Source organism: Melozone crissalis, unplaced genomic scaffold (assembly GCF_028551555.1).
Source record: "Melozone crissalis strain CALT ecotype California unplaced genomic scaffold, PUWL_Pcris_2 ptg000036l_1, whole genome shotgun sequence".
NCBI lineage: Eukaryota > Metazoa > Chordata > Aves > Passeriformes > Passerellidae > Melozone > Melozone crissalis.
Genome location: NW_026535814.1, coordinates 10,190,341 through 10,216,742, shown reverse-complemented (window position 1 = coordinate 10,216,742; position 26,402 = coordinate 10,190,341). Strand labels below are relative to the sequence as shown.

At 42.9% G+C, this 26,402-nt stretch overlaps 1 protein-coding gene across 2 annotated transcripts in view; it reads left to right on the top strand.

Annotated features, from left to right (window-relative positions):
• EGFLAM (EGF like, fibronectin type III and laminin G domains) overlaps window positions 1-26,402 on the top strand; it is a 76,612-nt gene that overhangs the window by 35,190 nt on the left and 15,020 nt on the right. For both annotated transcript variants that reach the window (XM_054283439.1, XM_054283438.1), the window contains exons 8-15: window positions 9,524-9,639; window positions 9,883-10,177; window positions 12,644-12,744; window positions 13,990-14,090; window positions 15,179-15,323; window positions 17,178-17,367; window positions 21,023-21,148; window positions 21,879-22,122. In XM_054283439.1, coding sequence (XP_054139414.1) covers window positions 9,524-9,639; window positions 9,883-10,177; window positions 12,644-12,744; window positions 13,990-14,090; window positions 15,179-15,323; window positions 17,178-17,367; window positions 21,023-21,148; window positions 21,879-22,122 — 1,318 coding nt within the window. The remainder of the gene's footprint in view (window positions 1-9,523; window positions 9,640-9,882; window positions 10,178-12,643; window positions 12,745-13,989; window positions 14,091-15,178; window positions 15,324-17,177; window positions 17,368-21,022; window positions 21,149-21,878; window positions 22,123-26,402) is intronic.

Here is a 26,402-nt window from a genome sequence, read left to right as displayed (position 1 = left end):
GAGCAATGTGACATGTGCTGGCTGAAATGCAGATAACTAGAGTCAGGAAGGGGGAAAATTGGAGACCTGTGGATGTTAGGACATCTTCTTAAGTCACACTAATTCTGGTGACACCAAACTTACATAGTGAATGTCTTTGAAGAAGGGGCTCAAAGCAGTCTTTTCTACCAGACACAATGAGCCATGCCTTCTTTGTTCTCTCCAGGCTCTAAATGTTGTACCAGTTCAATAACGTGAAAGGAGCCGTGGTCCAGTTTGAAATAGTGGGTACATTTGGTGTCCCAAGGTCTTCTGTTGGAAAAGCATGGAACATTTTGATCTGCTGGATGAAAGAGGCATACCTGCTGTTTGGAGAACTGCCAGTCTCTTCTACGCTAGCACATCTCATTGCATGCTGGTGGTTATTAATGTATTTTAGTGATAACCACTCAAATCAGGAGGGTTACATTTCTGTGAAACTGGTATGACATTAAAATCATACCCATACATGCAAATGCATTTATCTGAATATTAATTCCAGAGCTAACATTTTCCTATATATGAATATATGGATACTTCATTTTCTGCATTGCTTCACTCCTGCCATCCTCATTGAACTTACATCCCATTAAGCCAATAGAACATTTGATTGGAAGGAAAATAAAATATGACAGCATTTTGACCATAACAGATGTTTATTTTGTAGCTTATGACTTTTAAGTCAGAAAATGGAGTTTGTGTATTACAGCTTGTTTGGATACAGATTAGATTGTTTCCCTTGACACATCATTGTGAGTTTTCCCTTCTTTATTCCAAATTATCTTTATGGCTCCCATTGCTCTTAGGCAAATTATACTTTTATATATTGAAAGAACAAAATTAGCTCTGAAATACTTTCAGACATAATATAAAGGCAATAAGTAATAGTGCTGGAAATGATGCAACTTCTAAAACATTTAACTAACTTCAGTCAGGGGTTTTGTTTGTCTTCACCCTGAGGTGAAGGGAATGGAAGTTTCTTTTTAAGGGACTGTTCCCTGGGCAAGGCCTGATGAGCTTGACATCTCAATGGACTGGGAGCTGCCAGAGGATGCAGAAGGAATTAGCATTAACCATTTGCAAACATCAATGCCTGATCATCCTCCCTGGTGTTTCAGAGACACTTGGTCTGGAAAAAGATCAATAAGAGAATCAAGAATGAGGACTTAATTAGCATTGAAGGCGAAGGGATCAGTAACCGATAGGAAACCAAATACTAAGAACTGTGTAACTTAGGACCAATGAACCAATGGATTTCTCTTGGTTTTGACTGTATAAGTATGTGAAAAATCTAGTAAAGAGCCATGTGTGATGGAATGATTTTCTCTGCCCAACCCAGGCACTGTGTGGATGAAATTATTTCTGTTACAGATCCTGGCAAGAATAAAGTAATGCCTTAATTTTGTAATACTTAAAAAATGTTGTTGGAGAGCTTTTGCTTTTCCTGTGGTTTTGGTGACAGTAGCATGGACCTGATTTAAAAGCAACAGTGTTCAGGGAGCTGAAATTGCTGCAAATGCTGGGAGCTGAGTTAGTGCTGTCCTTTCCCATGGCATCGAGGTGTGAGCAGGATGAAACTGAACATCTCTTTCCCAGCCACTGGCTGCCAGAAGCCATTGCAGTGGGTGATGGGTGCAAGCTGAGAACATTTTATGGGAAACAAATGGCCACAGAGGTCGTTGGTGACTCCCTCAGTGAGGAGTGGAAGGGATATTGAGTTAAAGCAAAGAGTTGTTTGGACATAACTGCTAGCTGCAACATAAGGAGAGAAAGTTTTTGGTTAAAACTGATGTTCTCCAGCAGTAAGGTCAAGAGCATACCTGGATTGCTCTCCAAGTGGAGTTTTTGTTGTCATGGTTTGATGCTGGCGCAATGCCAGTGCTCCAATGAAAATACATTCTCTCTGGTGTCTGCTGTGAGATGTGACTAGGAATAGAGCAAAGCAGGCTCTAACTTAGGAATACAGAAGAGAAAACTTTATTTATCTACAACTATATGTACAAAGAAATACACAGAAAGAATGAAAACTTTCTAAAAACACTCCTCCTCCCCCCCACCAAATTTCCAATACATCTATCCTTCAGATCACCAACTATCACTACTCTTTAGGTAATCAATTCTCAGTTCATCAAGGAGTGAGGAGTCTCTCTTGTGCTGCAGGCTTCTCCTGGAAAGACAGTTGAGACCTCTTGTGTTTCGTGTCACATGCGGCACCGCCTGGAGATCATTTGCTATCATGACATCTTCTTTCTATGCTCAGTGCTCTCACCACTGCAGCTGCTACAGGGACTACAGCTGCTTCTAGGGTTTTCTTTTTAAAGGTACTTTGTCCAGGCCTTGTTGCCCTCCTCTGGATGCATTCGAGCATCTCAGCATCCTTCCTAAGGGCCCAGACCTGGACACAGCACTCCAAAGAAAAGCACAGTCTCTCACTTTTCGGGCACCTGTCCTCCCCAAATTTCACTCTCTGGGGCTGAGAGGTCTCAAGAACAGAGATCTTCTCCTCCACTGAAGATCGAGGGCATCAACTACTCTCTTCACCTGTTGTCTGTTCATGCACTCCTTCACATAACATCACTGCACTCTCTTGGCTCTGAGCCATTGCCTCCCCCTAAATGCAGTCTCTGTGTCACAGGAAAAATGGTTCTGTCCATGGCTATACAAGAAAAGTCCAGCCAAAGGCCACTCCATCATCTCCTCCCACCCAAGATTATTCTCCCCTTCTCTCGTGGCCCATTTCCTCTTATCTCATCTCTCTCTTCTCATTCACCTCCAGGAGGATCAGCATTTGTAAGGTTTCCATCATCTAGGAAGAGGGTTAAAAATCTCAGGCTCTGCCTTCCAGAACTCCCATGGCTGCCCTGTCGGGCACCTTCTCTCTGCAGCCCCCACCCCCTTCTCCTTCTCGGCCGCCCGTGCTGTCAAATTTCAGGGTGGCACAGGCACAGTCACAGGCTCGCTCTCTCTCTCTCCTGGTGGGGGGAGAGTGGCTGCCTGATGCTTCTTGGTGCTCCTCCACCCTCCCATCCTCAAGGGCCTCTTCCGCTCCCCTCTCTGTCTAAGGCCTCGGCCTACCTCACCTGGCCTCATGGCTTCCCTTCCCCCATCCACCCACAGCAGCTGGGCAGGGGAGAGATCTGAACCTTTCCCTGATCAGAACCAAGAGAAGGTTTTCCTGGGAGTTCTCTGCTTTTAACCCCCTGTGTTCTCAGAGGCGTATCCATGTCCTCAGTGGCCACACCAGGTGCCAATATTCAAATCTGAACACCTATTGGTTTGACCACAGCATCTCAAAAAAACTCACTTCCTCTCATACCACGGCAGTTGTACACTTGTAAAGCTTGTCTCTGAGAAGTAACTGGCAAAAACTGCAGCTAGGACCTGAGAGGACTGGAACTTTTGCAAAGGGGGAAAAGAAATCTCCTGGCCAGGTAGCATGTGGTCAGTCTAAGAGGGCCGTCCCAAAAGAGATAAAAAACATAAGGGGGTCTTAAATGGCTACCCTAAAAGAGAAATACATTTTTGCTGAGGAGCTGATAAAGGTGCCAATTGCCTTGAAAGCTGAAACAACAGCTTGTCCTCAGGGCTGAGGCAGAACTGATGGCCCAAAAGCAGCTAGCCCAGAACCCAGACACCTATTTGTGCAGAGCTGAAGGGCTCTAGAATGCAAATCAACATCTTTGAGGGAAGCCTGGATGCCAATCTGGATGCAGTGCTGGACCACCCTGCACATGACCTCACCCCCAGGGAGGAGTTTGCCCCACAGCCAGACTCCTCTCCACAACACTGGACTCTGCCCACCTGTAAAAGATGAGGAGGCAGAGAGGGAGGCAGGGCTTCCTGACCATGATGCCACTGATGCCACCTCCCTTCACACCTTGGAGGAGGGGGATAACTGATCGGAGCCACCCTCTCTGATAATCACCCTCAGGCCTGCTCTTTTTTAAGGCATTAGCATGTGATGAAGCAGAGCTGATGGTGATGATATCACACCCTGCAACAGAATTAACTAAATTACAAAGGGCAGAGACTCTTGAAAATTTTACTAATGTTGGAAAATTAAATCAAGCTTTCTGAAAAAAAAGCACATGGTTTTTAGACTATGCTATGTCTTTTAATCTCAGCTATGTCTTTTAATCAGAGTGTATAATGTTGCTTGAGAAGTTTGGACTTGTTGGGAAGAGGGGAACTGATCCCCCTCTACCCACTCCAACATGTGATAAAAATATTGGGAGTGTGGGAGAAATGGTGAGCTTCCAAACAATGCCTGAGAGGGTGTTGATACCCCATTGGCTTTTTCCCAGGTTATTTTTATTCATTCCAAAATTTAAAGATTAGTGCTGAGACAAAAAACTCTCAGAACCACTCCCAGAAGGTGAGATGGAAGTGGGAGCCAAATCAGAATATCCCAAAAAGCTTACTAAAAATGCATGGAAATTTAGTTTCCCTGTATTTTCAATGAAACTTTGTGAACAGTGTTCAGTGTGCCCAGGTGGCCAAGAAGGCCAGTGGCATCCTGGCCAGTCTCAGGTACAGTGTGGCCAGCAGGAGCAGGGCAGGGATTGTCCCCTAGCATGTGGCACTGGTGAGGCCACACCTTGAGTGCTATGTCCAGGCCTGGGCCCTTAGGAAGGATGTTGAGATGCTCAAATGCATCCAGAGGAGGGCAACAAGGCCTGGAACACAAACCCTGTGAAGAATGGCTGAGTGAGCTGGGTTGTTTAGCCTGGAAAAAAAAAGGGCTCAGTGGACCTTATCACTCACACCCTATCACTCTCTACAGCTACCTGAGAAGAGATTTAGGTTACTGGCGGGTCAGTCTCTTCTCCAACCACTGATGCAACAAGCGGTAAACATCTTTTGCTGCACCAGGGGAAGTTTAGGCTAGACATTAGGAAGAAATTCTTCACTTCCAGAGTGATTGGGCTCTAGAATCACCTGCCCAGGGAGGTGCTGTAGTCACCATCCCTGCACATGTCTAAAAAATGACTGGATGTGGCACACTGCCATGGTTTTGTTGATAAGGTGGTCTTAGGTCATAGGTGGGACTTAATTATCTCAAAGATCTTTTCCAACATAGTTAATTCTGTGATGCTGTGATTCAGTGAGCTGGAAATTGCTGTGAATGCTGGGAGCTGAGTTAGTGCTGCCCCTTCCAGCAGCATCAAGGTGTGACCATGATGAAACTGAACACCTCTTTCCCAGCCACTGGCTGCCAAATGCTCACTAAAGTGGACAATGGGTGCAAACTGAGAACATTTTATGAGAAACAAATGGCCACGGAGCCATTCTGATTCCCTTGGTGAGGAGTGGGAGGGATATGTCATCTGGATCAGTGGTGGCAATGACAAAAGTTTCTCCATGAAGCAAGGTGTCCTACCTCACAGATGTGTCTGCCTTCTGCTCAGCAAGGAGCATTCCTGTTATCAGCCCAGAGGAACTGGAGAGAGAAAGCACAAATCCATTTGTAGTTGCATTGTTGATGCAAAGTTGAGTGTCCTGAAGTCTGTCATAGTGAAAAAGAGTGAAAAGGACATGCTGGGGATGACTGACACAACCCTGTCTAAGAGGACCAGCAGAGTCCCCAAGCTGTCCAACCTGTCTAAGAAGAATGATGTTTGCCAGTATGTTGTGAGGAAGCCTCTGAGCAAGGGGGGCAAGAAACCCAGAACCAAGGCTCATAAAATCCAGTGACTCAAGTGCTGCAGGATAAGTGCAGGCATGTTGCTCTGAAGAAGCAGGGCACTCAAAAGAACAAGGAAGAAGCAGAATACAAAGCTCTTGGCCAAGAGAATGAACAAAGCCAATGAGAAAGGCTGGGAGCAAATTGTGAACTGGAGCTGGCTTTCTTTGTTGGGAGCTTCTACATCTAAATCAAGGCAGAAATAAGGACATTGTATGTGATACTAAAAAGATATTGTACTAAAAAGATATTGTGATTTATTGTATTACCAATAAATCCCTTTTGTGGTGAACTTAAAAAAACCCCCCTACATGACATCCAAAATAAAATTATCACAACACAGAACAAAAATGAACAACTTGCACAAAATTCACTCCTTTGTCCTTCACCACCATTACAAGACAAATTCCCCATGATCATTCTACTCTGTAATACTTAACACTTTTCAGTGCTTGTTTTGCCCATTACTTCTCCCAGTTACTGTCCTTATCTGAAAATCTTCATGATTGCCCACATTCTCCAGTAAGAGGACTGGGTTAACCTGGGCCAGATGCCGGGCCCCCACCAAAGCCTCTCTCTCTCTCCTCTCTGCAGCTGGACAGAGGAGAAAAAAATTTATGAAGGGTTCATGTGTTGAGGTAAGGACCTGTAGAGATCACTCATCAAATACCATCACAGACAAAACAGCTCAACTTGGAGATAAGAAGTGAATTTATTACCATCAAAATCAGAGCAGGATGATGAGAAGTAAAACCCTTAGAAACACCTTTCCCACCCCATTCCGTCCTTCCATCTACCTCCTACCCCAGTAGTGCAAGGAGAGAGGGAATAGGGATTGTGGTCAGTTCATCACCCAGGGCTTCTTTCACTGCTGAGGGAGAGGAGTCACTCCCTGCTGCACTGTGGGGTCCCTCCTGTGGGATTCAGTTCTCCATGAACTTCTCCAGCATGGCTCCATCTCATGGACAGCAGCTCCCTGCAGATTACTGCAGTGTGAGTGCATCCCATGGGCAGCAGCACCCCTCAAACACTGGGTCACTCTTCAGTGGGGTGCAGTCCTTCAGGGACCGGCTGATCCAGCCTGGGAGCAGGGCCCTCTTCCCACAGGTCTCCCTCAGGCTCCTCTCAGGCACCCAGCAGCTCTGCTGTGGCTCCTCCAGGGGCTGCAGGGGAATCTCTGCATTCCTGTGCACCTCCCTGTGCTGCAGGGGCACAGCTCCTCACCAGGGCTGCACCAGGGGCTGCAGGGGAATCTCTGCTCTCCCCGGGCCTGCAGGGCCTGCAGGGGCACAGCTGCCTCACCAGGGGCTGCAGGGGAATCTCTGCTCCCCCTGGGCCTGCAGGGCCTGCAGGGGCACAGCTGCCTCACCCAGGGCTGCACCAGGGGCTGCAGGGGAATCTCTGCTCTGGGCCTGGAGCAGCTCCTGCCCCTCCTCCTTCACTGACCTTGATGTCCACATGTTGTTCTCATATATTCTCATCTCCTACTCTTCTCTGTCAGGGATTAAAACTGCACCACAAACTTTGTTTTGATTTCTTCTTAAATATGTTATCACGGAGGCATTGCCATCATTTCCCATTGGCCAGCATGTCCATCTTTGGGGCCACCAGAGATTGGCTTTGCTGGATATGGAAGAAGCTTCTGGCAGCTTCTTACAGAAGCCACTCCTCTAACCCCACCCTGCTACAAAAACCAGGCATTGCAAAACCAATCCAACTGCAAATCATATTTGTAATGCATATATTTGTGGCTTTACACACTGGAACTCTCTTGTAGAAATGCATGTCTTACAGAATCACTGTTTACCAAAGAAAGGGATGTGATGCAATGATAGGTAGAACTTGCAGCTTGACTAGATGATTATTGTAGGTTCCTTCCAACTGAATAATTTTCTACTCTACTCTGCTTTGCTGTACTCTGCTCTACTCTACTCTACTCTACTCTACTCTACTCTACTCTACTCTACTCTTCTCTGCTTTAGTCTCCCTAGCTTCCTTCCTGCCTGGTGTAAAATTGTTCTGGATGATGATTAACCTGAATGATTATAAAGGTGAATATTAGGAGTAAGAGGGTTTTTTTACATTTTTATTTCAGCATGGTGAAATTCATTCCAGTTTTTGTAGGACTGGGACCAGTTCATAAATGTGCAGTCTGATTTCCTAACACTTAATCCTTTGCCTGTGCATTCACAGTCAGTAGCAGAAATAATCTGGATGTAGTTTGTCCTATTTGCCTCATCTTGTTACCAGTCATAGAGGGGAGCTCTCTTCTTGGCTCATTTGGTTGAACTCAGTGCTGAATACTTCTATTTAATGTACACATAAAATGTATTATTTACAGATGACTAGGTATACATGTTAGAGTGGAAAGACTTACACACATTCTGCCCCAGTCCAGCATGCTTTCTATGTTGCAAGTGTGTATGCTTCATTATCTCTACTCATTTGTTTCTAATTTTTCTGTATGCTGATGTAATGTGCAAAGCTCATTGATAAGTAACCCCTGCAGAGCATAGGGAGTGTGGCCAGTCAGTCAGCCAGGGCGCACATTCATCTCTGATGCACATATGTTGGATTTCACAGTTGCCTGCCAGGAATTCTGGGTTGCAATCACAGCAAAGGAGGAGAGAGTATAAAAAGATTTAGGTAGGTACACTCAGCTTAGTAGAGAGACTTTGTAAACCAAAGGTTGCTTATGTTGTTTTTAAGTGATGGAAAAATACTGTATGGAAAAGGCAGTTATATAAGTCTGTTGTTTTAATGGTTTAAAGACATTTGTTCTCAGCCTCACTGCAATGACAAGTAACTGTAATGGTTTGGTTACTTTTACTGTATTTCTTACAATACCTAGTGAATTTTAATAGTTAAAAAGCACAAACCACTGTTTAGGCAGAATTTGCTATGTGAAGTGCAGAAAAGTACAGACACTTTCTGTGAAATAGAAATGAGGATCCCCTTACTGTTCAAACCGTCCATTCCCAGCCCAGAGTCCTCCAAAGTGCAGTTCAGCACTCTGGGAAGTGGCAGAAGTAGATTATGTACTTGCAAAACACATGGCCATAGAAATCACTGAATATCCTGAGGTGGAAGGAACCAAGAAGGATCATGGAGTCCAACTTCTGGCCCTGCACAGGACAGCCCCAATAATCCCACCATGTGCCTGAGAGAATTGTCCAAGTGCTTCTTGAGCTCTGTGAGGCTTGGTGCCGTGACCACTTCCCTAGGGACCCTGTTCCAGTGCCCAACAACCGTCTGGGTGAAGGTGTTTGTGCATGCTTTTTGTTTCAAGGTGCTGAATTGTGTTTTAAAAAATAGTATAAGAATACACACAGGACGCTAATTTCAGGAGTTTTTGAGTCAGTGGAGGTAGATTAAGTCCTAAATAGAGTGTATCTTACCTGTACACATCACTTTTGCTTTTCCTATTTATTTTCTCTTTTGCTGTTCCAGTAAGGCACTGTATTTCCAAAAGGGAAAAGCTTGACTTAAAAACAATTCAGTCAAAAAAGTCTGAAACCTTTGTCCTGGAAAAATGATGAATACAAGTCAGTTTGCAGAGAGAGAACTGAGCTTTGCCTGCTTTTTTTGTTAAATCACCTAGTAAGTGACTAAATGAACGTCTTCACTTTGTTTTAAGCTGTGTGTATACCACTTGGACAGGATCTGCCTTCTCCAGACTGACACTTGCATTGTCTGCACAGCATGAACATTAGCATCAGTTTAGGTTTAAGTGTTGTGAATCGGGGGAGTGGTAAGATCTGAATTGCTGTGTGCAAAGAGAAAAAACTATATGAAGTGAATATGCCAGTTATGTCTTTTCAGGCTCTGAGGAGTTGGGAAGTGGAAGCTTTGGGCATCGGTACATCACAGACACAGTGACTGGTGATGGTGATGGATTTGATATCGATGATTCAGACTATGACATTTATATAGAAGAGGTACATGTCAAGATTTGTTGTTGGCACTTCTGTTTTCTTTATAGTCTGAATATTTTAGAGTGTCTGGTCCTGTCAAGAAGTTTAATATCTGATATTAAGTGCTTAGATATAGTGATGTGGTCCCTTCTTTTTCTTCATTGAGGATGAGTTTGTTGCCTCAGATCTGTATCTTAAAATACGTTAATTTTGTTTCCCCACAGAATTTTAACCTTACTGAATTGGTGTTTCTTTACTTCCTTTCAGCTCAGACCACTTCCTGCTATTAAAGGGGGCAACAGAAAATTTCTGGTCGAAACTAAAGTCACTCCAGGGTCTAGTTCCAGGCTCCTGTCACGGGTCCTGACAACCACTTCCGAGCCCACTGCTGTCCCTGCTGCCAGCCCGGGGCCCTCAGTGTCCCCGCCGGTGCCGCGGCTCTCCGAGCTCTCCTGCGACGAGGCCGTGTGCTCCGCCGACAGCTTCTGCATCAACGACTACGACCGCGGCGGCTCCCGCTGCCACTGCAACCTGGGCAAAGCAGGGGAGGCCTGCCAGGAAGGTGGGCTTCTTTCTGGGTGCCCACGGCTGCTGGCTGCTCTTTGCCTGGGTCAAGGAGTGGCTTTGCAGAGAGCCTGCCAATGTGCACTTTGGGAACAGCCAGCTGGGCTTTGTGGATCCCTACCCACAAATTGCAGTTCTGGCATTGCCCCATTTGCTTTTTTTTCCTCAGGTGGGAAAAAGTAATTCCCTAATAAAGCTGAATGCTGAACCTGTGTAAAAATGCACAGGGGCGGGTAATCATCCTTGCCCCACCTAGAGTCAGGGGATGGTGGAGCAGGTATGCTGTTAATCTCCCAGGTGTGACAGGGTCCAATCATGGCACCCTCAGATGGAAAGTGAAGACATTCAGCCCCTCTTTGACAGTTGCATTTTAGCAGCAGCTTAAGCCCTGAACCACCCCCATTTTCTGTGTAGTCCAGATGATACTGGTCCCACAGCAGGGATGTGAGAAAACTCCCATTATAAAAATACCTCCAAAGGAGGCTTTCCCCATGGTCTGCAAGTCTGCAGTGTAGCACTCATGTCAGGCAAACTGGGCAAGGGAGGAACAAAATCTCATCCCCAGTACAAAAAGCATGTGAGGAAGTGTTTGCGTTAGTCAGGACTTTCCACCCATCCTACTGCTCTTTTCAGGGCAGCTGAGCCATGGCAAGAACTTGCTGAGCTGAAGGAGGCTGTCCTACTTCTTCCCTCGCTGCCCTCTAGAGACCTAAACCCACCCTTTCACAAGGTTAACGCTGAGCAGATCACTGGGTGAGTCAGTCTAGCTCCCTCACTAGGCCTTAAGCAGGTCACTTTTTCCCTCTGAAGTAATTTTTCTTCTGGTTTGGTGACCAAGGATTCAGATGAATGCCAGCACTCATGAAAAGAAAATGTCCCATTGGCTATGGAGGTGCTGTTCCTCCAGCTAAGAGGGAGCTGATCTGCCCATCCCTCTGCATGCTGATCTGATCTGGCAACAATGTGCCATACAGCAGAGCAGGGATACAGGTTTCTTCTACGGGGTCATGTTAGACTTTCATGTTTCACAGAGTCATGCATCAGGGATACAGACACTGAGGGTGCTTCATCTTCTTTAACTGGAGTGCTGGAACAAAGAGAGCTCCTTCTGAAAACAATTTGATGTGACTCAGCCACGTGGAACAGCTGCAGATATGATTTTAGGCCTTGATCAAGTATGAAGAGTTGAGGATTTATTTGAACTGACAAGGCCATATACAACTTGTAAAGCAGTCTATTAACACCAGCCCAAACCCTCTGTTTTTCACAGGGGAGGATGTTATTCCAGAGTAAACATCATGTGCCAATGCTCCTTTGTACAGAGTTTGTCTTCAGCAGCCAGTATTGTTAAATAATATATTAGTCTGATGGAAACAGATTTTCTTCACATTCAACAGCTGCCTGGCACTCTGGTCCAGTCAGTTCTGCTTGTGATCAGGACATGAGATAATTGTTCTCTGCTAAGGTTGCATTCAGGTTTATAGCACCAATCCCCTTCAACTCAGCCTAAAATGTATGCCTTCAAGCAAAAACGCTGAGAGAACTCTACCCAGATTCAAAAACTGAGTGAGAAAACTCAGTATTTAAATAGCAAAGAGGAATAGGAATCCACATCCTTCCTTCCTCATTAGACTTAAAACCACTGTCCATATAAAAGCTCAGGCCTGAAACTGTCTCTCCTCAGTGCTTCTTAGGAAAATAGGCTGCAAAGGTAATTTTTCAGCTGACAGTGGCTAGCAGTAAGACATCTCTAATTTTCATTTTCTCTTGGTGTCAGGATCTAACACAAGACAGCAAAGGGTGAAGGTTAATAATGCCATTTGACAAGAGCAGTTAAAAGGGCCACTGTTGCAGCCAGGGATGGAAAGATGCCTGCAAGGATTCTCTTTTCCCCATCGCTCCTTTTAGCTTCTGCCCTGAGCTGACTTGAGAGAAGTGCTGGAAGCTGCTGGGCTGTTATGAGACATCCAGTGATTCTCCAGATGCTGGATGCAGCAGCTACAGAGTAGCAGTGACTAATGCTGCCTAGAGTCTGGCCATATTTCCCATGTGTGTGTTTTTGTAATCCTGCAGAACAGAAAATTACTTTGTCCTCTCTTTCTTAAATCAGTACTTAAAAGAAGATAAATATAAAGTTGATGTGGTCTTTCTTCTACAACAAGGATGAAAACCTGCCAAAATTTCCTCTGAATTCTCTGATTAAACTATTGAGCATTATTTGGCCCTCGGTATCCTGTTTCTTTCCAAGTTCACCAGGTCCTTGGGAATAAAGGAATTAGCTGTAAAAAATGGTGGGAGGACAAGGCAATAGGTTAACTGATTGTTGACTGCTACTGCCTAATGGTTGTCTCTGGAGGAACTCTGCCTTTCATTGCCATCTGATGTTATCTAGTACTAAATGTGTATATTGATTTTTATTCAGAAGAGAACTGCTAAATAACATGCTTCCCTCTTTGCTTTTCAGATATTAATATCCAGTATCCCCAGTTCTTTGGCTACTCATATATCACCTTTGAACCACTGAAAAAGTCCTATCAGACATTTCAAATTACTCTTGAATTCAGGGTAAGTTTAAGGAATTCTCGGACTTGTGTTTTAAATTTTATTTATTTACTCTGATGTGGTGGACAATAGAGCAGTAACTTAGCTTCAGTATAGCTTCAGTGTAATTGTGGCGAACCTGTGTGTAACCTTCATCTGTGGAGATCTGGCTTGACCCTCAGTGAATGTGAATTAAGTTTGTAAGCAGCTGAAGGGTTTTCATCCATGGTTGGTAGGCACTGTGTGAGAGAATCCATGGGACTGGTAGCTGTGGACTAGCAGCAATGTACATTAGTGAGGTTACAGCCAGGTGGATGAGCTGCAGGCTGAAGAACACACAGAATTTTTGTGAATTAGACTTTGAAGTGGTATACAGTATCTTTGTGGACAAGAGATGATGATCCTGTCATACTAAGCAAAACACTGCCCTATGTATAGCATTCCTTTCCCACTCTGCAGGATGTAAGTGGACATTATTTTCTCCCTCTGAAGTCTGCCACACGGGCTACTGATACATCCAGGATATTGTATTACTTAAAATGCAGGACTAAAGTGGGGATACATCCCATGCTGGCTTGTGTTAGTGCTGTCTGTTCACTATGGACAGAACATGTAGGGCTGCCTGTAGGGAAGGTGGCCAAGCTCTTGGATGCATCCCTACCCCCACATGAAGCAGACTCCCCAGCCTCACAATCTGGGAAGGAGACTGCTACTAAAGCAGCAGCAATCAGTTGCCTCAGTGCTGATTTTACACTCCCCTGGCAATTTGCCATTTTAAAATGCAAGATGGCTGCAAAAAGCCACTGTGTCAGCTGCTATGAGCATATGGAGAAATGCTGCCAGCACAGCCTGTTTGGCTTGAGGAGTGTCAGTCTCATGGAACATGTGAAGTAGGGTGTACATATTCATACACAGTGAGTCTGATGTGTCAACACTTACCAGGCTTGCTAAGACATTCTTGCTAGACATTTTACTCAGGAGTCTCATATGGGATATGTCTGACAGTCTTTAATACTTCCAGACTTTTTTTTCTGGTCTGATAGTATCATACTTTAAGAGGTGGTCTTAAATTGTTTAACCATTAAGGCAGTGATTTTCCAGGTTTTTCAAATGCAGGATTCAAAACTGATCAAACAATTTCTGATTCGGCAAGTTAAAAACTCATTCTAAAAAATGATGACCCTTTTCTGGAGACAAGTCCCCCACTGCTGCGTGCTTTTATCTGTAATTGTGAGGCTTTGATTTTTCATGTTGGTGCAATGATTGCAGGCTGAATCCGAGGATGGTTTGCTGCTGTACTGTGGAGAAAATGAACATGGTCGTGGTGATTTTATGTCACTGGCAATCATCCGACGTAGCCTCCAGTTCAGGTAAAACCTCCATCCCAAATCTGATGTAAAGAGACAGGGCTATTGCTGCCTCCTGGGACTGCTACATGTGATGAATATCTCCAGTGTCTTTGACTTCTGCCCCATACAGTGCACCAAATGGACAGTATAATTTCATTTAAGAGTACTTCAATACTTTTTTCTCTCATCTTTCTTTAGTGTGTGAACATGCACCCTGTTGAGTTCTTTTATTCAGACCTCAGAGTAAAGGCAAAATGATCAGTTTTCTTTAAGACATTTGTTTGGGGCTCATAGCTATGTCACCAGAAATGCCAGTGAGCCACTGTATTTGCTGAGCTGATGGTGCATTGATGGTATATTGAGTCAGTGTTTTTGCTTCACAGAAAATGGCTTGCAGATGATGTAGCAAAACAAAGGATGTAGTGACAGCAAGGGGCCAGGAACTTTATCCTATATGTTTTGTTTAGATGATACCTTGTTTAGGTTTCTTAAATGAAGATGGAGAGTGTTTCTTGTAGTCTGATAGATATGAAGCAATTGAGAGTGTATTTCCAGGATCTCCTAAATTGGGAGGGTGAATCCTTTAAAAGTGGGGAATAACAAAGTGGGTGATGTGCCTTAGTTGTGTTTCTGTTCACCTGCACTGCATGACAGTCAGGGAAAATGGGACATTTTGTGCACATTCAGCTCTACTGGAGGTCTTCCTGTCAATTGGCACTGAGTTTTAAGTAGACTAGCAGAGTTAATAATGCATCACTGCCTTTCACCGGGGAGCTAGAAAAATTCCCAGGAGAAATTACTGTGATAGCAGGAGCTCAGATTGTAATACCCTCCATCCTGAAAGAGTTTCAGCTGTTGGCAAGCTTAGCAAGCTTAGCAATGCGCTTGGTTCGAACAGAGAATGCAAAATCTTCTCCACGCTGAAAGACAGGTAATGAAGTTTGGAACAGATCTTATGTAGGCTTGCTGTCTGAATTTCCTGTGATAATATGCAGTGTGGAACAGAGAGATTCGTGAGTACAAAAAGAATGTTTGGAGTCTAAAACCAACTTTTGGTTATTTGGGCAATGTAAGATTGTCACCTTGCCCTCTCTATCTCACGATCCCAGGTTCAACTGTGGCACAGGAGTTGGAGTCATAACGAGTGAAAACAAAATCAAGCTGGGGAACTGGCACAGTGTCACATTGTTCAGAGATGGAGTGAATGGCTGGCTCAGGATGGACAACAATGCTCCAGTGACAGGAAAATCTCAGGTTTGTAATCCTGCACTTGTGGCTCAATGTTGGGGTCTCTCAAGGTTGTGATGATGTTTCTTTTCTTGCCACCAGAAGTCTGATCAGATTTAAAAGATACAGTCTTATTTATTGATGTTAGGACGTTTAGTGAACTGAGATCAGAGTGCAGATTATTCTTCCAAATACATAATTTAGAAATCACAGAGATAGATATCTCAGGGCTGAATCCCATCATTCTTTTCCTTTGTGTTCCGTGTTTGCTCTGCTACTCTTCATCTACCCTATGCCAGTCTCTAATACAGGCCATTAGAAGTTTACTAGATTGCTCAGCTGCTGTCCCTGATTGTTTTCTTTTTCAAGCCTCAGAGAACTGCTCTGCTTCCTCAGACATAAAAATGAGATGCATATGTGTGTATGAGTATATATTTATGTATAAGATGCATATACCCACATGAGATTTGTGTACAGAGGTATAATTACATGCATATTCTGGACAATGATTTAAGCATAGTAATGGAGATAGACATTCTGCCCTGACTTATGATAACACCAGCAAGTTCATACAAGGCTGACAAGATAAAATATAATACAGGAAGATGCTTTGACTTGCTCATCTGTTGCTGGGCCAGAAAACAAAATTAAGGCACTGGAAGAAAAGGCAATTTCAAATTGTTTCAGATGTCTTTCCTTTGATAGCCACTATTAACATGCCATCCCTAGCCCTGAAAGAAAGCAGCTTCAGATGTCTTATTACTTTCCACTTTTATGTGCAGGCACTGAAGAGAAAAAATTGCAGTGTATTGAGTTCTCATCAGTTGGCAATGACAGAGGAAAGAATTTCAGTGTGTCATGTGTTGCAGTTACCAATGCTATGAGGCCATGCAAAGGGCAGATGTGAATCAGGAGAGATGTGTACAGCTTCTGCAGTGTACTGTGCAAGTGAGCACCTGCAGACTCAATAACCTCAGCTTATTTAGCCTGGCCAAATCTAGGCTATGGTGATAGAATATATTGTTATAAGCACTATGGGGGCAGGGCAGGGGTGAAAAATCCTGAAAGATTTTAGGCTAGAGGTCAGTGCTGTCAAAAGCACAGGTTGGTAAAACCTGGCCCCAAATAACTGAGAATTTTAACTATTTTCTTCTAAAGGTCTGTGGGGTTTTGAAAGAGCTGTTGAGTAGGAGGCAAAAGTAGTATTTTGATCAGTTTGTGGAAGGAATTGTGACTCATTTGGCCACAGTAGCCTGGAGTTTGGGTCAGTGGTCCAAAAAGGTTCTGTTGGTTTTGATGTTTTTTTTTCTTTCACTGTAGCAATTTTAGTAAACTTATACATGTAGATTTCTATAGATTTATTAAAGAGATGGGCAGTACTTTTAACAATTGCAAAGTGAGCAGAACCCCGCTGAAGTTGCGACTTTACTGGCTTTTGCCTTCTCTTTGTTTTTTTACCTTTTTTGTCATTTCATAATTTTTAAATACCAAACACTTGCTGGGTTCTGTCCAAAAGACAATATCTCATTGGTCTATCCCTCAGGGCTTGCAGTTTAGAAGACAAACAATTTTTTGGCAGAAAGAAAGGAAGAAATCACAGCAAAAGACAGACCATGCTTTCTCCTCAAAGCAGTGGTTTCTAGTCTTTTTTATTGTGCTTTTAGTAGTTCATGTTATCGTGATGGGATACAGGTGAAAAAGTTTTGTTTCAAATGGTGGACTGATTTAGGAAATGACTAATGGGAAGGAATTACCAATGAAACAACATTTCCTGACACAGTTTTTCATGGGGGAAGAAAATAGATTGTAAAGCACTGTGGCTTAATGATTTTTGCTGTGTTATATCTGTTATACAGCGTGCTGTGCTCTGCTCTCCCCTAGGGCCAGTACAGCAAGATCACGTTCCAGACTCCCTTCTACGTTGGCGGTGCTCCCAGCGTGTACTGGCTGGTCAGGGCCGCCGGCACCAACCGCGGCTTCCAGGGCTGCGTCCAGGCCCTCAGCATCAATGGGAAGACAATTGACATGAGACCCTGGCCATTAGGGAAAGCTCTCAGTGGTGCTGACGTTGGTGAGTGTAATGGTGTGGGGCCTTTAATCAGTGACTAACCGGGGGTTGCTTTTTATCCTGTTGGGACAAATTGAGCGATGGTCCAGGTCTGAGGCGGGGAAGACGTGGTCTCTACTTTTGGCCTGGCTTTCCTCTGTTCCTTTGCACATTGCTCTTGCTGGGTCTGTAGTAGGACAGTTCATCACACTGGACCAGCAAGCCCTTTGAGGACACCCTGTGCACAGCAAGTAGTAAACCCATTTTCATGAGCGAACAGTAGGATCTGTGTTGCAGATATCATTACAACTGCGCCGGTGTTTCTGCCAGCAGCTCTCAGGGCACCACTTCGTGCCCCTGACTGACACAGTCATGTCCTCAGAAATCAATAGTCTGTATGCTGAGCTTGCCTTTGAAACAATATGGGCCCAACAAAATGCATTTTGCCTAAAGACATCATTGCACTTGTCCAAAGTAACACATGGATCTCTGAGGCCCTGTGGATGTTACAGAGGGCTTTCTGTGTTACACCCAGCCACTGCTGAAGCATATAGGCTTTCCTGTATACCGTCCTTTGTTTTGCTATCCAGAGACATGGATGTGATTTAAAAATAGCTTGGAATAAATACTTCCAGCAGCTTTTTGAAGTGTTGTTATAAAATTATTTTTCCTTCACAGAGTAAAAAATGGAGAAGTAGGGAAGCTAATTAACTAGTCCTGTCTTATTTGTTCATCTATTTCATCCTTTTAATGGGCACTTAGAAAAAGGCAGGGCTACAAAATTCTTGCTTTAGTGATCTCCCAGTCTAAACAGTATAAGGGTAAACCCAAGACAGAAGGCAAGTGCTAGCAGCAAGAAATAGATTCCATACCACTGAACTCTCCCTGCCATGCTTCAGCCACAAAGTCATCTTTCTTCTCTTCTGTGCTGTGCATCTGACATTCCAAGAAGGAAATGATTTATGAGAAACTTCGTAACAATTGCGCTGTATTCTCTAGATAACATGGCCAAACTTCTGTGCAATGTAGGGGTAGAACAGACTGGCCAAAGAAACAGTTGCTGAAAAGAGTAAAATTTTGGAATCAGAGTGTAATTTCACGATAGACTGAGAATCTATGGAATTTAGACAGATGAAAGCCCTGCTGAACTACTCTTGCCCTAATCTCTATTGCCTTTTGGGATGCAGCTAGCTTCATTCCCATCCATGAATGCTCCACATACTGCTGCATTAACAATCAACATCAGTGAAAATAAATGCTGTGCTCTGCCATGTGTGACTCGAAACTGACTGATAAAGCCTTGCTGTCCTTGTGTCACTGCACACATTTATATGAAACGGTAACAGAAGAGACTTGCAAACAATAGGTCATGTAAGTATAACTCAAAAAAATTGCAAGTAAGCTCTGCTAGGGTTTAGAAATGACTTTTGCAAGTTAGTCACTTGGGGATTTTTTTCTGTTGGCACAGTATATAAATTGGGAGTGCTGTGCTACATGGATCACAGAACTGAGGGTGGTGAGGAGAGGGGTCCATCCATCTCTCTGTTCTCCCTTCTGGCTACAGCAGAGATCCTACTGTGAGCTGAGGGAGCAGCAGAGGACAGTCCAACCACTGGGCATGGTTTGGAGCAGACATGGCAGGACGTGGGAGTCCTGATGCAGTTTCTCTCATCTTCATCTGCCATTGGAGCCAAGCAAATGCAGCCACCACACTTGTGGTTTGCCTCGTCAGCATAGTCACCTATGCTGGCCCAAAGGCTGTGAAAAGCCACTGGGACATTGGGAGAGCAATGTCCTTAAACATCAAGACTACTCCAGTTCAAGCTGTTTCTCAAATCAGGGGTCCCGTGACTGGTCCTGTTGCTGTTGTCTTCCTTGTTCTTTTCTGTTTCTCAAAGACTTTGTTTAACTCTGATCTGTTTGAACACACTGTCAACATTAACTCTGGAGCAGAGGCAGCAAAGATGAGCATTGATGCACAGAGATCACACACTTGATGCATAGAGATCCTTGTTTACACATGTCTTGGCTCTGTTTCCTTGCCTGTAAAACAGGGCTAGTGCTATTCTGTCAGGGTCATGATAGTTGGTGAGTGTATGAGGGATCTGAGGGACAAGATACCTGTCCTGCCTTGGTTTAATTGTGGCCATTACAGTGCAAGACAGCTTAATGAGCACAGCCAGCACCCTGATCCCATGGCTGGGCATGGGGCAGATAGAACTGTCCCCTTCCATGGAAAAGGAGCATTTTTTCCCTGCTGGGGTACTTTAATGTTTTGTCTGTGCTCCTCGGGTGAGCCCTGGAGTCCTGTGTCATGGACATACAGGCTGCTGTACTCAGACCTGCCCTCCCTACCATGAAAAGTGGTCCTCTTAGGAGATTTGTAGATGAGCAATAGGAGATAAGTCTGGTCTATCAGGGAGTGGTACCAAACGACCTGTGAGTTGTTTCTGCTTCTGCCCTGAGTTAGTTAGAAAAGGTTGTTTTCCACTGTGGAGAGCAGAGTGATTGGACCAGCACATCCACCATTTACGTCTGCATTTTTGTTTGTGGAATTCAAACTGTAAAGCTGGTGCTGTACAAACACCAGTGCCTTACTGAAGATGTGTAAAGACCTGCTCTTGAAACTGTCCTTGCAATCAGAGTGCTGTGTTTAAACAAAAACAAAAGTGCATATCCCCTTCTTGCAATAATTTTTTAAGACTTCTTTTAATCACTTCAAGTTGCAAAACACTTCCCCAGTGTTTATTGCCAGAACTGCCTCATGAAACCTTTATCATCTCAGAGGTGATACTTCAATGTCCCTCAAAATAAATGTGTAATTTTTTAGTTTGTTAAAAGAGACTAAGCCCCTCCAAATGGTGTGCTTACCACTGTACACCACAACTTGGTCTCTCTTAATGTATACAGATAATGTAATCAGCTTGTTACTATTGATGAGGGGAGAGTTATTTGATCAGAAACTAAAGGAGAAAATAAATTCAACAAGAACATCAATCAGGTGTACATTTGATGGTTGTGTAGTTTCAGTTTGACAGTTTTATAGATATCCGTTTTAAAAAGCAAATGAGAATTTATTTGTTCTACAATGATTTCAGCTAAAATCCAGCAAGAAGAAAAAACCTCCTTGTTATTTAAGTTGATGGGCCAGCATAGTAGAGATACTTCTTAAAAAGTCCATATGTTGATGATATGGATCCCTTTTAGTGTGGACAAGAGGGTCGACAACCTCATTTTGGTTAATAAGATTAGTTGATAATGATTAACACCTCCCATGCTCAGCATGGCATGAATTTATAGTGAGCAAAGAAGCACTTAAGATAATTACAATTAAACCAGGCTTGGTGCATGTAAACAATTCAGAGAAATTTGTATCTTATGAGAAAATAGGAAGAAGAGCAGAAAATAAGTAGACCAAGGAATGATTGAATGTTATTTCTATCATGATTTGCTTCTAAGAGCTACTTTTTGCTATTTATAAGGTGTCTTGCTGGTCTTATATATAAAAAAAAATACTAACTATCAAGTTCCCTTTTCTAAATTACACACCATTTGACAAATTGGGAAAGAAGCTAGGCATAAGAGCAAATTGTGTTGGTTAGTAGCAGCGATCAACAGCCAAATAAATCTTCTTTGACAAACTTCTCCAATAACTTGATGGTCTGACTCCTGTGTTTAGGTGAGTGTAGCAGTGGCATCTGTGATGAGGCAGCCTGCATCAACAGTGGCACCTGCACTGCAAGCAAAGCAGACTCTTACATTTGCCTTTGTCCTCTTGGATTTAAGGGTCATCATTGTGAGGAAGGTGAGTGGATACTGGGATTCCTCTGTTTCTTTGTGTGTGTTATTTAGTGTTCAATGTGTTTTCCACTTAATGACATCTGAGGAGGTCTCATACTGTTACACTGACAGAAGAGAATACTTGTTAATTTATCTATTTAAAGTCAGGTACTGAAATCCTTCCCTTACTGCTTTGGAGCTACATCCAGCTCCTACATAATCTGTAATTCTCAAACCTCTTTGCTTATTTAAACTAACTGTGCTTAAGCATCTTGAAATTCCTATTCAGAACTTAAAATAATGTACCACTCTACAGCTGCATATTAATCCTAAAAATCCTTCCTCTAAAACCAGTGTCAGTTGTATATTTTGAAATGTAAAGGACATAATGTCAATTGCCTGCTAATATCAGAGATGCAAGTAGTAAAATACATCTGGTGTTATTTTTTATGCTGTAGAAATTTTCATGCTACCACCCACTGTGTGCATGCTTGCTACTTTGAGAGGCACTATTATGAATCACTAAAGAAAAGGTACAAAATGCTTTACAGTACAAATATATTCTTGGAAAAGGAATGGATTAACTATTATTGGGTAGGATTATAAAATATTTTCAATTTAGATGAAAAAAAAATCAGGCTGTTTTGCTAATCATTAGCTTAAGTACTTAACACAAGGAACAGACACTGGTTGGTAAGAGTCAATCCTTTATGTTTGAGCCTCAAGTGACCTGCTTGTGATTTCTGGGTTTCCAGCACTCACCTTGGCCGTACCTCAGTTCAACGAATCCTTGAGATCATTTGCTAGCACACCCTGGCCCTTGGAACCACAGAATTACCTTTCCTTCATGGAGTTTGAGCTGACATTTCGTCCAGATTTAGAGACTGGTGTCCTTTTGTACAGCTACGACACAGACAGCAAGGACTTCCTCTCCATCACCCTGGTGGCTGGCTACGTGGAGTTCAGGTTTGACTGCGGCTCAGGAACAGCTGTTATCAGGTAAATGCATGGTTAACACCTCCCAAAGCTGGTGTTTGCTTCCCAGCAGTGCCACGGTGCTCATCCAGCAGAGGAGGGGGCTGGAAAGGGTCACAGCCTGTCATGAAGTGTGCGAGCCCCTTGGTCTCTTGGGCCTGCTTCTGAGGAAGCACAGAATCACTATTAATCACAATAATTTTGGTCAAGGATACAGGATTTTTTTCCTATGTCAGTGTATTTCAAAGCTTTATGCTTTGTCTTACTGAACATGTTATATTTGCATCTGTATGGTATTGCAGTAATTCCCTTCTTGCTCCCATGACACTGTTAGGGGATCTATGGTATAGGTTATGGTATAGGTATATCCCCACTGTTAGGGGATTTTATGCGTATACTTTCTAGCCATAGGATTTCACAATATTGGCACTTATGTGAGCATCCTCCTTTCTGATTTCCAGTTCCAAGCAGGGGTGCCAGGCTGGAGGTGGGGCAAGAAGAGACAGCTCCATGTCCCTCCACTTCCTCATAGTGCTGATTTTGAGGGACCTGAGGCTAGCATCCAATTTATACAACGTAAGCTGTCTAAAACATAAATATGTGGTTTAACCTGGTCACCACAGTTCCCAGACAGACCTTCTGTAAGTGACTCATTGCATCCTAAAATTAATGTCTAGGAGGATAGAAGCAATGAAATACCTCAAAACCACTGTTCTCTCCCCCTGTGTAGCTGAGTGCCCAGTCACTGGGCAGCTGTTCCTGGGCTTTCTGAAAAGGCACTGGGCTGAACAGAGGCACTGAGTATCTTGGATTATGGCCCAGGAGGCTGCCAGTTTGACCAGGCTGACCTGATTTTTAGAAATGATCTATATAAAGTTTATGCAAAATGTGTACACTCTGCAAGTCTTGCATGCCAATGATTCCTGTGGATGGGCATCAGGAATTTTGACTATACTGTGATTAGGGAAAATGCACTGATTTTGCAATGAATGAGGACTCAAGCAAACAAACCCATTCAGTTTTGCAGACAAAATTAGATATGAAATATAAAGGAAGCAAATGCAAAATAATGCACAAGCCTAACAATGCACAGCTGTGGAAAAACAGTTAGTGTGGTCAGACAGAGAAGGATCCTGGAGTTGTCATGGATAGCTCTGTGGAAGCAAAGCAAGCTGTTTAGAGACAAATACAGATACCTAAGTACAATGCAGAGAATTATTAGGAATGGAATAAGGAAGAATGCCTCTGCTGAAGCCCACAATGCACCCTGTCTTGAAAACTTGCTGCTATTCTGGTCGCATCATTTCAAAAGAAATTAGCAAAATTAAGAAGGAAGAATAGTTTTGACATGCAGGAGAGGGAATGAAATATCTTCCACAGCAGGAAAACTCTTCCGCAGCAGGACCTTTCAGCCTGGAAAAGAAAGATACTTTGGTGGAAGTATGATAGAAGTTTTAAAATAATAAATGGCATGGAGATTAATGAGTATTCGGTATTTTTTCAATGTGCAAAGAAAATAAGGAACCAAAGAAAATAAGACTTTTTTTCTTTGGGTTTGGGGTTTGGTTTTTTTTTTTTCAGAGGAGTACATAAATAAGTTGTGGAAACTAATTGTCACAGCAAGTTACAGATGCCAAAACTATAAATAGGTTAAAAAAAATTGGAGAAATTTGAAGAAAGCTCCATTGAGGGAGATCAAATGCAGTCATACGGATGCAGCCTCTGACTCAGGAAATTGCTAAATGACAAGTTGCCAGAAGCTGAGAGGATATATCAAGGGAAGAATCACTTCATACTTGCCCTATTCCATTCTCTTGCTGAAAAGTGGCAGAAATAGCTAATTTTGGAGACCTTTTCTCCAACTCAGAATAGCCCTTCTTACCTTCAATCTTTAGTGATTGCAGCCTTCTAATTCCTGTTACTGGCAACCATAAAATATTACAGTAGAATTTTTTTCTTCCAAGAATATTGTAGCACTTCAAAACACCTTGTACTACATTTTAACTGATATGTAGTGTTATGAAATGTAGAGTGAGCCACAAGCATATGCCTGGGAGTAGAAACTGCCCCTTTCTGCTGGAAAGCAGAAGAGCAAGCTGGATGGCAGCTACTGCCTGAGCTACATGCACTGGAGGAAAAGAGCGTGGTGAGGTAGCTGAGGAATGGATGAGACTCAGGAGACCATCAGGATTCAGTGAAAGTTGTCAGGCTGTCCTGTTAGCTCTTTTTCTAGATAAAATGCGCAACCTGCACTCTGTCATCAGCTCTGTCAGAGATTAAATATGACAAATAGATTCTCTGTTTTTCATGCCTGCCTGGTCAATGTCCACTTAAAAGTCCATTTTAATCATACTGTGTCATGCCTACACTGCGTCTGTAACAGGGGTATAGCTCTGATCATCCTGATACCTCTGCCATAGGACCTCCAGGCTGTTAGATTTTGTATAATAATGAGAACACAGCCATAATAACTTTATAATTAGGATGAGGCAAGCTTATTTGTGTATGTCAGCTGCAGCAGTAGGAGAGCTGATGCTGGTGAAGGTTGTGATTTCCTGATAGATGGAAGCAGCACAGTGTGCTCTGGGGGCTCCACAGGCAGAAGGGATGCAGAATCTGAGCACTGAAATGTCTCAGAGGAGAAGCTGTTGGGAATTCCCTTGGCCAAGCAGCATCAGGGTCTTCATGATCTGGTATGTTTTTTAAGCTTTGGTTTACATGGGAAAAAGTAACCCCACAGCACATGAAGAGACAGGAATGTTCAAACATCACAAGAAAGTGTTACCAAACTCATGGTGGTTTCAAAAAGCCCATGATTCCACAAAAGAGCTCTGAAGTGATGACTCTGCAAGGCCTAATCATCCCTGATTGTAATTAAATCTAGGAAAGCAGGAGGGTCAGCAGGATGAGACCTAAGCAGCAGAGGAGATAATGTCTGTATGGCCACTTACTATGTAGCCAAACCTATCTGATTCCTTTATGTGTATATGTTGACTTCTTCAAGGTGATTAGATTTCCTTAGCTGTTGATTTACCCAAGACAGTTAAACCCTCAATGGTGCTACATAAGAAGGAGGACGAGTGACTGGCATTGCTTGATAATATTTTTAGTGGAGGTTTTGTGAACCAAGTATCATTCAGAAGTGTCAAGTAATACTGCCAGCATCATTAAAATAGACAAAAATGAGCTTTACCAAAACTTGAAGGATCAGAAAAAAAAACCACAACAGAAATGCTTCAAAACTGATGTTGATTGTTAAGAAAAAAAAAGAAAATATTACTTTCATATTTTCAAAATTATGTAAGTTTTTAAATCAGATTTGAATCACTATTGACTCACTATTCCAGATTACAATTTTTTCCATGTTTTTCATTTCAAAATACTTTTTTGTTTTGTTTTGTTTTGAAATGCAAGTATTCTGAAAATACAAAACATTATTTCATCCCCAGAAATTGTGTATTTTTTTACTGAAGCTAGGAAGTCTTAGGGGTCTGAGATAACACAGTTCTGATTTTTCCACCTTGGTCAGTAAATCAAACACAAGTTTCCATTCCTCCTGGAGGAAAGTCTGCTACATCTCATTTAGACATAAAATGTTTTAAGCAGTGTAGTAAAATGGCGTTTGAAAACAAGATACAAAGATCTATAGAACTTGTGAAGGGGAATGTGGTTTTGCCCTTCATACAGGCTGCTATTCATATTAGTGCTGTGCCAGTAAAGATTGTAAGAACTGTTTAAAAATGCTTCCTTTGAGACTGGTGAATACGTTGCACAACTGGGGATTATTGTTCTTAGCCAAGATCTCATCACATCATTAGGATAATTTTTTAATTACTTCCCTTCTATGTACAGCATCCGGGCTGCATGTGTGTGTGTCAATGTCAATGTAACAGGATGCATAAATAGAGCTGATAAACCAACACAAAGTAGTTCTGATTTAAAAAAGGATGAAGAATGTGGGGCTAGACCAACCATTAAGTGGGAAGCTTTTAGTGAATTGAGGATGTACAGCTGAGACAAAAACACATTTTTATGTGTTATAAATGACTGAGCAGATAAACTAGCACAGAGGTGTCTAAAGTGTGTGCTGGTGATAGTGTTTCATTTATAAATAAAACTAGAGTGCTTGTTATTTGCTCTAGATATATGGTCTTTGCTGATGGGGCTCAGAAGATTGTTACTTCCTTATAAGGGAAGAATCACAGTGGCTGATATTTCTTTTTTATTTAGAAAATCATCCCAGAGGACTTGACTTTTTAACATTGCAGAGTATCAGAAAGGCACAGTGTTACATGCTTGAAAAT